This window comes from Trametes versicolor (assembly GCF_000271585.1).
Source record: "Trametes versicolor FP-101664 SS1 unplaced genomic scaffold TRAVEscaffold_4, whole genome shotgun sequence".
Classification (NCBI taxonomy): domain Eukaryota; kingdom Fungi; phylum Basidiomycota; class Agaricomycetes; order Polyporales; family Polyporaceae; genus Trametes; species Trametes versicolor.
Window position 1 is genome coordinate 3280639 of NW_007360324.1, and position 13381 is coordinate 3294019.

The following is a 13381-nucleotide window of genomic DNA, read 5'->3' on the forward strand; positions in this document are numbered from 1 at the left end:
CCGGCTTGTATATGTGAGAGGCGAGGCCGCCGGCAGTACCGTTGAGTGGGAGGAGGTGGTCGAAGTGGTTCAAGAAACAACTGGGCCTGGGCCTGCCGAGGCCCTCCGCGGCCCCCCGGACGTTGCCGGTTCCCTCCAGTGGGCGCTAGTGGGCGTCTCTGCCGCCCTCACTCGTCGCGTTGACCTCGATCTGCCCATCCTACAGCTTTGCGTTATACGACATCTATCTGTGGTCTTGCGTATCTTTACCCCAACGCGCTCGTCTCATTTTTCAGAAGTATATAAGTGGTTTGGCGTGCATCCGTACCAATTTGACGGCATAGCATAGGGAGACGCCGGGCCCTTACATTCGTAAGTCCAACATCTTGAATGATTCTTCGGCAGCCCTTCTCAAGGAACCGTATCTCACACATTTTTCCATATCGCACCTTCAACGGGTTTGGATGTACAAGACCTCAAACATTGCCGCGAAGGTACCGTGAAGGTGCCGCGAAGGTGCTGCCGCACATCGGCTGGCGATTTCCATGTGTATGGCCATTCGCCGGGACAGTGCACTGGGCGTCGCTATTCGCATGCTGCTCTTGATGGAGAAACGACAAACACTCTCGTACGAGATGTTGCAGTGTTGACGCAGGTACGTGATTCACAGAAATATCACTGCATATCCGGACAAGTCACCGACATTACGCTCAGCTCCGTATACACCACGTGTCCGTGTTCACGCGTTCACGACGCAGCGGTCTTCTCGCGCGCGTACTGAACTCATCTCGACCCATGGTACGGCACTTGCTAAAGCGGCATCTTGGTACTCCTCCTTTCCGCGAGTGTCTGACGTACCCGGCGTCCCGAACCGCTGCTTAGTTGAACAGTAAACGCCACTGTGGACCTTGGTTATCCACCAGAGACTGCTAAAACCTACTCACGTACACGTCACCGCCGGGCGCGTTGTCGACCACTCACTTGCCTTCGCCTATTCCCTCGTTTTCTCTCTCTTCATCTCCGTGCTTCCGTTTCGTAGCTCGCGATGGCGAAGCGTTCCGTGTTCAACCTCTATGGCTCGCGAGATGTGCTCTGCCTACCTCGTCGCAACTACTTCGACGTCTCGGACGGCGTGCACACGCAGCACGAGAACATGTACCGGGTGAAGGGCGGGTAGTACCAGAAATCCCGTCGTACTCGCCCTCTCACCTCTCGCTCGGACCCGCCCATCTCTACGTATATTCTCCTTCATTTCCATCCGGAAGACAAATACTGTGTGCCGCAGCAATTGGGGATGGTGCCTCCTGCCGCGGGGAACTTTTCAAACGTCTTTCGCCAGCAGTTCAACGGTGCGCAGCCCTTCTGCGGTTCCGAGTCGTGTCCTGTATTCTCATCCATCTGTGGCCTCCAACGCACAACCGGAACGTGTCTGCATGCGAGCACCACCCCGCATCGGTTTTCCGACCCGCGCTCACCCACGAGGAAATTCTGCGGGCGTTCAGGTTCGCAACTTATTCTTACTTACGCGCATCGAACCCCGGTGGACGTCATTGTCGAAATCGCGCTTGTGTCGCGCTCGGTCAAGGTTCTGCCTTGACTCGGTCTCTTTATGCTTCGCGCCGCCGTGCAAAGGGAAGCACCGCTTGCTCGGGCTCGTCACCGCGCCTCTTCTCTGCCGGTGTTCTGTCTCGCGCCTGGAGGTCGTCGTGCAGCTGTCCGTCCTCGCTTCTGGGCACGACATGTTCACGGATCCCGAGGCGCGGCACGAGGCGGGTGCACATCCAAGTTTCTCGCACCTACAGCCCGACCCGACGCCAAGCTGGACCGCCTCTGGCGGTGTGACTTGAAGCCCTTCAAGGCCAGGGAGATGAACGTCAGGACTCGGTTCCAATTTTTGGGGCCCTTCCCGTCGCCGGGGTTGCGGGAGCGAGCGGTGTCGCTTGGGCGGGCTCCAACGCAAGGACTATTCACTGGGCTAGTCTCCGTTGTCGAGGACGCCGTGAGGCTGCCTGCGCGGGTCGAAGCGCGGACAGAGTTCGCCAGCTCGGGATTCTTCTGTAGTGGGCCGTGTCATAGCCCGAGTTTGCGGCTTGCGGTGGAATGTCCCGTCATGCAACGTCTCTCTGGTGCGTGGTCCCCCGACGAGCTTGAACGTGTCATTGACCTATCGGACCCTCCCGACAACGCAGCGTAACTGTCCATCTCCTGTTTTCGACCGTACTGGTCAGTTTCTTGCAATGCACGTGGCCGCCTCCTCGCTAAACTTGTTTTAATTTAAGTTGAGATTTTCACGTCCACACACACGTGATGGAGGCGTCTGGGTCTCGGTACGGCGTCTTGATGCATGATTGTATCTGGGTCTTTCACCCGCTCACTGCGAGTTCTCCAGCACCCCCCGTATTCCCGCTGATCAGGAACTCCGCGTACATGTGAGCCAACGATCTTGTACGGTTGCGTGTGTATCATCCCTAACGGCTACTGCGTTTCAAACACAGCCCTGAAGCATGCCACGTTTCTTGGACACTGGTACGGGCGAATTCGTCTGGATCGAGGATCCTAGCACAATCGGCTACGCCATCCTCTCGCACACGTGGAGATCTAAGCAAGAGGGCGGTGAGCAGTCGTATACGCAGGTCGAGAAGCTGAGGAAGCATATCCGGAAAGCTCGTACTTTCATCTGGTTCAGTACGTCTCATCTCAGTCCCCCAGACACGATGTCCGCCGGTCATCAACTCACATCTATCAAAGATGCGCTCTCGATTCTCTCTCATCCTGACTTGTCCGACAAGATCAAGGGCATCTGCAAGGTCGCCCGCAAGGCCGGGTACCAGTACGTGTGGATCGATTCGTGCTGCATCGACAAGACGAGCAGTGCCGAGCTCGCGGAGGCGATCAACTCCATGTTCGACCTCTACCGCCTCGCCACGGTGTGCTACGTCTACCTCAGCGATGTCTCAGACGGCACACGCGCTCGGAAGAAGGGTTCAAGCTTCGCAAAGAGTAGATGGCACACGCGCGGCTGGACGCTCCAGGAGCTCATCGCACCTGATCGCGTGGTCTTTCTGACATCCGGGTGGGCCCCTCTCGGCACGAAGATTAGCCTCGCGGTGACGCTCCGGAGAATAACGGGGATAGACATTGCCCTCCTAACAGGCAGGGCCTCTCTGGAGTCCTTTAGCGTCGCACGCAGGATGTCGTGGGCTGCAAACCGCCAGACAACTCGCGTCGAAGACGAGGCATATTCGCTGCTGGGTATATTTGGAGTCCACATGTCGCCGATCTATGGCGAGGGTCGCAACGCGTTCCTCCGTCTCCAGGAAGAGATCATCAAAAACATTCCGGACCAGTCAATTTTTGCGTGGGGTTCGAGCATCGCGTTCGAGTCGTCAAACGGGACTCTGAGACCCGAGTGGTATAAGGACCACGAGTCGAGCATGAGTCCCACTGGCCTCTTGGCGCCGTTCCCCGGTGCATTTTCGGACACGGGCGATGTCGAACCGCTGTCTCCAGAGGATTTCGCCTTGTGCCTCTCGGGCGAGGCTAAACCGGCAGGGGATGGCCAGGGGCCAGTCTTCGCAGTACCCTCACTCCATTGCGTGTTCACTCCTCAAGGTGTCCGGCTCGACGTCCTGTGCATCGATCTCGCTGAAATGATCCAGATCTCCGACTTAGCTATCGGGTACTCCAAATATGGCGTTGTCAGATCTAAAGGTGATAACACAAACCGTAGATGGCTGGAAGAAACTCAAGTCAGCCATTGCTTGCAGCGAGGCCGGGCGCGATCACTTGCTGTCCTTCGTTGTAGGGACGGACTGGGCCGTCTCTTAGCACTCCCTCTCTTCTCTACAACATCCAGCTCCGGAGAACAACGGGGAAAATTAGTCACTACCCACATCCGATGCAGTGACTCGTGTCCGGGAAACCCCCCCTACCGTTTCATCCGTTTGGCACCATCTGCGCTCGCAGTCATACGGGGCCGCCACCTCCTGCCACGCCAGCCCGCAGAGGTGTTCTTCCTCCGCAACTCAGGGATGGACAACAACTCGAAGCCAGATAAATTCCTCGTTATTGATCTATGGGATGCAGAATTTGTCCGAGCTGCACTCACCGCATCTCACGGTGCCGCCTCGTCCGGCCGGGATTCGTCCCCTTCGGCTATGTTGCAGCTTGCGCCTACGTGCAAGGAAGAACTACGCCTCCTTGGGTTCGAAGTAATCCCCCCGACTGTGGCGCTGTCTCCGTCTTGGAAGGAGGTTTTCGTAGAGACCGTGCTCGCATCGCCCTTGCTTGCGGGGCAGCGCCGGCAACACATCCAAATCAAACTCGTCGTCGGTCTCCCTCTCCCACGTGACAGCACTTTCAAGCTCCAATTCTCTGTGACGAACAGCCTTCATGTTTCTGAGCTAGGCCCCGTGAATCGGGAAGGAGACGGCCGCAAAGGGTTCCCCACAAATCCGTCGAAGCTCGCGGCCCCCGACACCCAGTGCACATTTTGCCAGCTGCCTGGCTGCATGATCCGGGAGGCACGTAGCGACAGCACTTGGACGACATTCGCCTCCAAACGTGTAACGAAGACGAGCCGAACAATCGCGCGCGCACAGTTTGTCATCTATGCTGGCGTGGCCGATCCGCAATGGGTGCAGGACCGCGATAGGGCTGTCATGCGAGACCTGCGGCTCGCGCTCGAGTGTCCGTGGGATGCTTTCAATGGAACAAGTGTACGCATTCGCAAGCTTTGGCTCTCTGTTGAGCTCTCGGAGGTTTACCGCGGCAGCCCGAGCGATACATATCCGTGCCAGCTGATCTCGCCGTCCCCGCTGCCCATCTAGGAGCTGTCCGGGTACACTTGCTAAGTAATCAGTCTCTCTAAACGGGGTTTCTAGGCCATATAGTATCATTCAAGTTCTACACTTTGTTTTCTGCCATCGCACGGTTGCTCGTTTGTATTTGGTTTGCTCGATCATTCATCTCTTTCTCGCCATATATCAACTCGAACCCCTATCGCTTAGGTCGCTCAGTCCCGCGGACACCTAGTCTGAGCACCCCCGTACTTTGCTTGTCGTTCACTTGCTCGTTACTTACGTGGGCTTGCATCCGTCAGTTTTGCTCTCGTATTCGCAACTGGTTGCTTCGTGTTGTTTGATTGTGATATAGCTGTCTACCTGTCTACACCGCATAAGTGCCTCATTGCCTGTGATAGCGACACTCGAGCGACTAGGATTGTGGTCTTTCCAGCACCCGCGACCAAGATGAGATGTATTAGGGGTCGCCTGGCGACGGCTCACTCCTCCGCTGAGGGCGCACATCTAAACATGCAAAGTCTGCTTGAACCGCCACACCCCAAAGCATGTTCGATCTGAGACTTCGTAACCAAACAAGTTGTAGACCGGCCGCAGGTACCTGAGAATAATACGCGTACGTGTACAATTTCCTCGCATTATAGTAATGCGTCCGCGGTCAAACTCTGGATATCGCGACTATGTGACAGATGTGTAAAGGACGTGAGTAAAGGCCTCCACAAACTAAAACATCCAAAGACAACTCACTGAACTTCGGCCCACCGCCGCCCTCGGGTACAGTCCACGTACTAGTATCCTACGTTAGCACCTCCACGTTGCAGAACTTGCAGTGGATGCAGTTCTGCGCGTTGGTCACGAGCCGCTTGCCACCCCAGCCCGCCTGCTCCGTCTCTGCCACCGCACCTTCCGCGTTGACGTACTCGTGCACTTGCGCCGCGCACCCGCAGCCCAGCAGTCCCGCGTTCGCGTGTACGCGGGCGCGCTAGGCGGAGGTGTCTGCAGTCCAGTGCGTGGTCGTGAGGCCCTTAGAGGGCTCTGAGCCTTCCGCGCCGGCGGCTTTGCTGCCTGGGGGCAGGTAACGGCGCACGCGGAGGTGTACGGGCTGGTATTCGGCGTAATTCGTACCAGTGAGCGCGAGGCTCGTGAGGAGGTCAGTCGAGAGCAGGGGTTGGTCGGACGGGTACTTGATCGGCTGGCACCCGGGTGCGCGCTTCGTGGGCGTGGCGCCGGACAGCTGCAGATTGTTCCGGAACGTCCAGGGGGTGCGGCCGCGCAGGAGGAGCGTGCCGATGCGGGAGTAGACGACGACGCCGAGGATGCTGAGGGAGGTTTTGACCGAGGGGCGGATTTCATACAAACCGTCGTGCAACCGGCTCTCGCGTAACGACGTCTCGTACGCGCTCATGTCCGCGTGCGCATCATCGGAAGTCGCGTCGAACGCGGCTTCGGCGGCGAGCACCCCGCTCTTCATCGCGTTGTGCGTGCCCTTGATTTTTGCGACGTCCACGAAGCCGGCGGAGCAGCCCATGAGCGCGCTCCCGGGGAAGTTGAGCTTGGGGACGGATTAGAGGCCGCCGTCAATGAGGACGCGCGCGCTGTATGCTATTCGCGTCGGCGAGTTCGAGATGAGGTCGTGGAAGTACGGGCGGTGAAATTTCATGCGCTGCGGGGGTGTCAGTACGCATATATGTTAGGCAGGGAAACGGGCGCACCTGGAGCTCGCGGTGTGGGCTGAGATATAGATTTAGGTAGTCGAAGTCTACGATGAAGCCGAGGGCGACCAGTCCGTCCGTCAGATGGTATGCCCACCCGTCGCTGTATGTGTGGAAGTCGAGCGGCTATCCCAGGGAGTGCACGACCTGTTCGTGCTTGCTCGGATCCACACGCCATACCTCCTTGATACCAAGGCTGTACGTCTGGAGATCCCGGCCCTCACGCAGTTCGAAGCGGCGGATGGCCTCCTTCGACAAGGAGCCGTGCGTGCCCTCAGCCAGGAGCGTAGCCCGGAATCGGAGCTCTATACTTGGTTTGAACGCGTCCTTCATCCGCCCTCGCCTGTCGAGGCCGACTTCGTTCGTGCGCACCCCGAGGATAGCCTTGCCGTCTGGACTGTACACGAGACCGGCCCCAGCGAAGCTCGGGTAGACCTCGACGCCCAGTTCTTCTGTGATGGCCGTGACACGGGAGAGGAAGAGGGAGATGACGTAGGTGCCCTAGCGTCTTGGCCATTTGCGGGGGCTGGGGGATGCGGAGGGAGCGGTTCGCGGTGAAGAGACACATTTGGGTGGAAGTTGCGGGCTGGGTGTGCGGATGGTCTGGCCAGTCTTTTTCAGTCGGAAAGGAGCTCGTTGAGTACGTGAGGCTCAATGACTGTGCCAAATACGATATGCGAGCCTAGAGAATGGTCAGCGAGCGAATGCGTAGGAGAGGGTTCAGTACTCAGTACTACTAGAGTGCTTACCGACCTCGGCGCACTTGTCGAGGATGACAACGCGGGTAACGCGACCCTTCTCCTGCTCAAGCTGATTTAATGGATGATGGCGGTCCTGAGGCTTGCGGGGGCAGCGCCGAGAATACAAACTTACTCAAAGCTCTCGCGTCCGAGACGTAGAATCGTGCAGCGGGCGCGAAAGCCGACGAGGAATCGCGACGCACGTGGTTTGCCCCGAAGTGCCGCGCGAGGCGTCATCCGAATCGGGACGCGCGATGGAGTTAAGAGCGGACCGCCACATGAACCTCGTCCACCACTCCCTCTCCGCTCTCTCTCGCCTCGATTGACGACCTAGACCACGACATACAGCGCGCTCACACTCAATTGATGCCCGCATGACTGGCTTTCCATCCATCCCGCTCGCGGAGGAGGGCGGCGAGCGCGAGGGTGCGCACCTCGCCGGGGTCGCGACTCCGACTCGCGAAGATCCTCGGACCCTGCTGGGTGCTGCTACCCGCGACTACAATTGGACTGCTCGGTGTGCGGGGCTTCTGGTCGGTCGGAATGTCCTACGGTCCGTAAGCCCTGCTCTCTACTTGTCCGTCCGACCATGGATGTAATGGAGGCATACCCTATCCGCTTTCCCTCCGCCCTCCGAGGCCGCCGTCTCCCTTGTCTCCCTTACCGAACTCATATCCGACGTCGTTGTGTAACCTCTCATTGGCACGTTAAATCAACTGCGATGACGCCCAACGACTCGCATCAAGCCACCAGGCACGCTTGAACCAAGCCTGTCGACGGACGCCCCGGGTCCTCCCCAGTCTTGACACTCCTGTCCACTTCTCGGCGACATCGACCCTCTGGATACGTGTGCTACTCTGGTGTCGCGCCGCAACAGCATGTTTCAAACATATGGCATGGCGCGCATAGCACCACCGAGATGAATGCCGCCTCGTGGATTGTGGCCGCCTTCGGGGCGGCGCCTGAGCGTCAGACATCGTTGAGTGTGCATAAATACCCCGGAAACGACGCTGTGAGCCCTTCGTTTCCCCCCTCCCCTCTTTCCTGACTACCTTCCAGCTCCCCCTTGTTGGGCCTTTACCACAACGAGACGCGCCGAGGTAACCCTGCGAGTATTTACTGCCCATGTAATCCAGCTCGCTAATACAATCACGTAGATGCCGCGCTTCTTGCACACCTATACGGGAGAGTTTCACTGGGTTGCGGACCCGTCCACGGTCATGTACGCCATTCTGTCGCACACGTGGCAGCCAGAGGAGCTCGGCGGGGAACAGTCGTATGCATCGATTGTTGAATTGCAAACTCGGGTCGGGCATACCACGAACACCCATTCGTACGTTTGTAAAATACCTGATATCGCCGATTAGACTCCCCGTATTCATTGATGCTCCTGGAATTACAGCTTGTATATCGACTGCTCCTCTAAGACAGATGCAGACCGGAGCTCCATCTTCTTTAGCGGCCGTTTGTCCGACAAAATCAAGAACGCTTGCAGGGTAGCACGCAAGGCCGGATACCAGCTCATTTGGATCGATTCTGGCTGCATCAATAAGTCCAGCAGTGCGGAGCTCGCAGAGGCGATCAACTCGATGTTCGAGCTCTACCGACTAGCCAACGTGTGTTTCGTTTACCTAGCGGATGTACCAGATGGCGAGGATCCCCGGAACGAGTTCTCGAAGTTCCGAAGGAGTCGATGGCACGAGCGTGGCTGGACGCTCCAGGAGCTCATCGCACCCAAGAATGTTGTTTTCCTCAGTCGAACCTGGACCTTCCTGGGTACGAAGAATGGGCTCGCCTCGACCCTCGAGCAAGTCACCCGGATCGATGTCGACATCCTCACAGGGAAAGCGCCTGTGGACTCAGCGAGCGTCGCGCGCAGGATGTCGTGGGCCGCGACTCGGGAGACGACGCGTGTCGAGGACGAGGCGTATTCGCTGCTAGGCATCTTTGGCGTTCATCTGTCCCCGATCTACGGCGAGGGGCGCAACGCGTTCCTTCGCCTTCAGGAGGAAATCCTCAAACACATTCCCGACCAGACTATCTTCGCCTGGGGCAACGTTCATATGGAGATGAGATCCCCAGACTCTTCACAATACATCGCCTTTCTCTCTAGAACAGAAGGCCGTTCGATGGAAGTGCGCTACGATTGGGCCTTCCGCACCGTGGAGGATCCGATTCACTGGCACAGCCTCCTCGCACCATCCCCACTGCCTTTTAGAAACGCCCACAACGCCGTCTCGGTCCCCCCTTCTGACTTCGCCTCGCGCCTCGATTTGTCAAATTCGGGCGTCCGAATGCCCCCACTACGCTGCGTTTTCACTCCGCAGGGCGTTGGTCTGACGCTCTTGGCTGTCAGTTGCGCGAAAGGAAGCCCGTTCAGTTGGATCGCTCGCGACTTGGACCGTCCCGTGCTGGGTTGCGCTTTTCATGGTGGTACCGAGACATGTCGGCATACCCAAGGAGCCGTAGAATATCTTGCGCTCCTACAGTGCGAAGCGAAGTCGAGCACTGGTAGGCTCGTTATCGCCCTTGCCCTCCTCCGTCCAACATCAGAGGTGGAACAGAACATGGGTCTACACGTTGCCACCCGGCCGTGTCATTGCGGTGGCTCCAAATCCTGTCGGCTCGTGTATATCTCACCAGCTGCGCTGGACACCATTCGACGCCATCTCGTTCCCACTGAGTTGAACCTTCGGCGTACCTTGTCACCCCCCGCGTCGTGGCTTCAAGAGGTTGCAGGCGACGTCGACAGTTTTCTGGCCAGGATCAGCTTATGGCCGGAGCTCTGCACCAGGTTCTGCGTCGCTCCGTGGTGCGAAGAACAACTGGGCGCCCTCGGATTTGCTGTCTCACCCCTCCAAATTTGGGTCGAGAAGAAGGATCAAGTCCAGACTCGAATTGTTCTGACGAGCTCTCTGACCTTCCACCAGTCAGCGCAGGCCCAGGGCACGGCTAAGGCTATCGAGATCACGCTTTCCCTCACCCAAGACCTATCGAGGTTCCGCAAGCAAGACACAATCTGTCGTTTTTCCATCAAGAACAGCTTCTGCGATACTGTACAAAGTAGAAAACTGCGCGACTCTCCGGAGGTCAAGTTTGACACTCGTTATATACCATTGACGATGCGTGAACGCGCGATACATGTGGCTGTATTCGACGTCTTCGAGGACCTTGTTGGTACCGACTCGGAGGAGCAATACCAGGACCAGCGACAAAACCGGAGACTTTTACGACTATCCCTCGAGTGTCCCCTGCGTTCCTCGTACCCTCCTACCGGGAGCACCGGGCGATACGTCATCGACGTCCCATGCCTGTGGATTTTGATCGAGCTCTCCGATGTCATCCAGTCCGTGCGGCTTCAAAACGTCTCTGAAGACCACTCGGACATCATGAGCTCTCCCACTGGTAGTACTCTCCATAAGGAGCCTGACGCGCCCACCACAACGTATTCCACAGAACTGACGGAGCACTCCCTGAAATTCAAGAGGATGGTAGGTCCGCAAGGTATGTGTTTACGCTTCAAGCATCTTCGTCGCGGCTAATCGACTTAGGTATTTCGCCCATGCACCCCCTGCCTTTGCACATCCCAACATCTATGGGGCTCCGAGGTCGCCTTACTCCTTTCAAGCGGTTTTTGGGAAACGCCGGTCTCCAGGCTCTCCGTCAGCCGAAGAAATTCGTGGAGTACATACGTGGGCGCGGACGCAAAGCCGAAGGCTCGCCGCCGCGATCGTAGTCGTTGTAGTGGCTCGCGGACCTCCTAGCGAAGGTGTGCAGGTCGAGGTCGATATGTGATGTTCCCGTAGTCTTGCTTTGATTCCACGCCCACGTTTGTCGTTCTTGATACTTTTCGAACGTATGTACTTGTCGCGACGGTCTACTCATTGACTCGGCCTTTTCTTACGATTCTGTTGCATTTCGATACCGCTATACGGCCAGTATGTACATGATTACATGCGCTCGTTCGTTCGTTACCGCCGGTTACCGTATGTGTACATGTAGTACCGCCATCCTCGCCTCACCTGGTCGTCCGTTGTATTTATGTCTATAGAACACGACACACACCACACCTTCGCCCGCATACCAAGTTTGGGGGCAGCAGCAAGCTATGAGGCGCATGAACGGGCATGCGCCGTGGCAGCCAACCCGGCCCCGCAGCCGGCGGGAAGTCGACCTTGTTCTCGATCTGCAACATCGTGCAAAACGCCGCTGTCTGCGGATTCGGGTAGTACGGCGCTACATCACGCACAGAAAAGTCGTCAGCACGTACGAACTTGGTACGAACACCCAACATTTCGCGATATGGGCGACTCACGCGGTGCGCGCGGCTCGTCCGCCGCCGGTCCGGGCGCGACCATCACGAACTGCTGCACGTCCTCGACACGCCGCGCGCCGCCCGCGGGGACGTGTGCGCGCGAAGGTGCACGGGCTGACTCTCAGCGTGGTTCGTGCCGGTGAGCGCGACACTCGTGAGGAAGTCTGTGGAAAGAGGGGGTTGGAAGGACGGGTATTCAGTTGGCTTGCATTCCGACGCGCGTTTCGTGTGCGCGGCGTCGGAGAGCCGCAGCTTGTCCCGGGACGTCGACAGCGTGCGGCCGCGCAGGAGCAGGGTGTCGATGTCGGAGTAGACGACGCCACCGAGGATGCCGAGCGGGATGTTAGACGAGGGCCGGACGTTGCGGACCTCGTGCAGGTCGCCGTGCACCCAGCTCTTGTGCAGCGACGTCTCATGTCTGCGGGCGCGTATTCGGCAGAGGGTATGCCGCGCTTGATCGCGTTGTGCGTGCCTTTGATCTTCGCGACGTCCACGAAGCCGGCGGAGCATCCGAAGAGCGCGTCCCCGTGAGAGTTGAGCCTGGGGACGGATCGGAGATGTCCTTCGTTGAGGACGCGCGCGCCGTATGCTATTCGTGTCGACGAGCCCGGGAGGAGGTCGCGGAAGTACGGGTGGTGTTTCGTGCGCTGTGGCGGTATCAGCACGCATAGATGTCAAGCGGGGAAACGAACGCACCTGGAGTTCGCGGTACGGGCTGAGGTGTGGATTTGGATGGTCGAAGGCTACGACGAGGCCGAGCGTGACTTGAAGGCCGTCCGCCATGTGATATGCCTGCTCGCCGCCGTATGCGTGCAGGTCGAGTGGCCAGCCCATGGAGTGGACGACCGGTCGGGGCTCGTGATTGCTCGGGTCGACACGCCATACTTCCTTGATACCCGGTCCGTACGTCTGGGTGTCCCGGCCCTCACGCCGCTTGAAACGACGAATGGCCTCCTTCGACAAGGAGCCGTGCGCGCCCTCAGCAAAGAGAGTGACGCGCGATTGGAACTGCATACCCGATTCGAACGCGTCGTGTATCCTAGTCCGACTTCGTTCGTGCGCACCCTGAAGATAGACGTGCCGTCTGGGCTGTGCACGAGACCGGCGCGTGAGTAGCCCGGGAAGACCTCGACGCCCATTTGTTCTGCGATGGCGCCGTGATGCGAAGGGGGAGACCACGTAGGTGCCCGTCTTGGCCATTTGTAGGGGGTGGGGGATGCAGAAGGAGCGGTTCGCGGTGGAGAGGCGCATCTGGGTGGACGATGTGGGCTGGGTGAGCGTGCGGTCCGGCCGGTCCTTCCAGCCTGGAAGGAGCTCATTGAGCGCGCGCGGCTCAATGACGGCGCCGGAGAGGATGTGCGAGCCTGGAGGAGGGTGAGCGGACGAATGCGCAGGAGAGGGAAAGGTGCGCACCGACTTCGGTGCCATTCTCGAGGACGACGACGCGGAGTTCGCGGCCCTTCTCCAGCTCGAGCTGCTTTAGTCAGATGGTGACGCTGAGGCCTGCGGGCGTGCCCCGACAATGCAGACGTCAAATTTATCGCTGGGCCGGTCGACATTGGCGGGGTCGAAAAGTTCTCGTCTCCGAGACGAAGAGGCATGTAGCGAGCGTGTAAGCTTGCAGAAAGCCGGGTAGGCTCGACAGCGAGAGTGCATGCTTAGGCGTCTAAACCGAGTGAGCGGAAAATAAGAAAGAGACTGAGGAGGACATGAAGAGGAAGAGCTGTTCTGCGGTGGGCGGGTGCGGACATGGTGGGTTCGAGAGCAGAGAGCGACGCGACCCTCCCGACTCACACGGAGACGCGCAGGACTTGCCGTTGACGTCATCGAGCCCAC

The 13381-nt window shown here is 58.4% G+C and overlaps 4 protein-coding genes across 4 annotated transcripts; 2 read left to right on the forward strand and 2 right to left on the reverse strand.

The window, feature by feature from the left end:
• Positions 1 to 2693: 2693 nt before the first annotated feature.
• On the forward strand, positions 2694 to 3344 carry TRAVEDRAFT_120533 (HET-domain-containing protein; the record flags this gene model as incomplete). Its single annotated transcript, XM_008038952.1, has 1 exon — positions 2694 to 3344. A coding segment is annotated over one exon (651 nt), but the record flags the coding sequence as incomplete, so codon positions are not given.
• Positions 3345 to 5760: 2416 nt separating this feature from the next.
• TRAVEDRAFT_19578 (uncharacterized protein) lies at positions 5761 to 7058 on the reverse strand (the record flags this gene model as incomplete). The annotated part of the gene is made up of 4 exons (XM_008037854.1): positions 5761 to 6330; positions 6491 to 6616; positions 6671 to 6942; positions 6983 to 7058. The coding sequence occupies 4 exons, from the start codon at positions 7056 to 7058 to the stop codon at positions 5761 to 5763; spliced, it is 1044 nt and encodes a 347-aa protein (XP_008036045.1).
• A 1329-nt stretch (positions 7059 to 8387) lies between these two features.
• On the forward strand, positions 8388 to 10966 carry TRAVEDRAFT_46339 (HET-domain-containing protein; the record flags this gene model as incomplete). The annotated part of the gene is made up of 3 exons (XM_008038231.1): positions 8388 to 8563; positions 8633 to 10734; positions 10782 to 10966. The coding sequence occupies 3 exons, from the start codon at positions 8388 to 8390 to the stop codon at positions 10964 to 10966; spliced, it is 2463 nt and encodes an 820-aa protein (XP_008036422.1).
• Positions 10967 to 11587: 621 nt separating this feature from the next.
• Positions 11588 to 13201, reverse strand: TRAVEDRAFT_46340 (uncharacterized protein; the record flags this gene model as incomplete). The annotated part of the gene is made up of 5 exons (XM_008038232.1): positions 11588 to 11941; positions 12040 to 12192; positions 12242 to 12909; positions 12959 to 13019; positions 13067 to 13201. The coding sequence occupies 5 exons, from the start codon at positions 13199 to 13201 to the stop codon at positions 11588 to 11590; spliced, it is 1371 nt and encodes a 456-aa protein (XP_008036423.1).
• Positions 13202 to 13381: the final 180 nt, after the last annotated feature.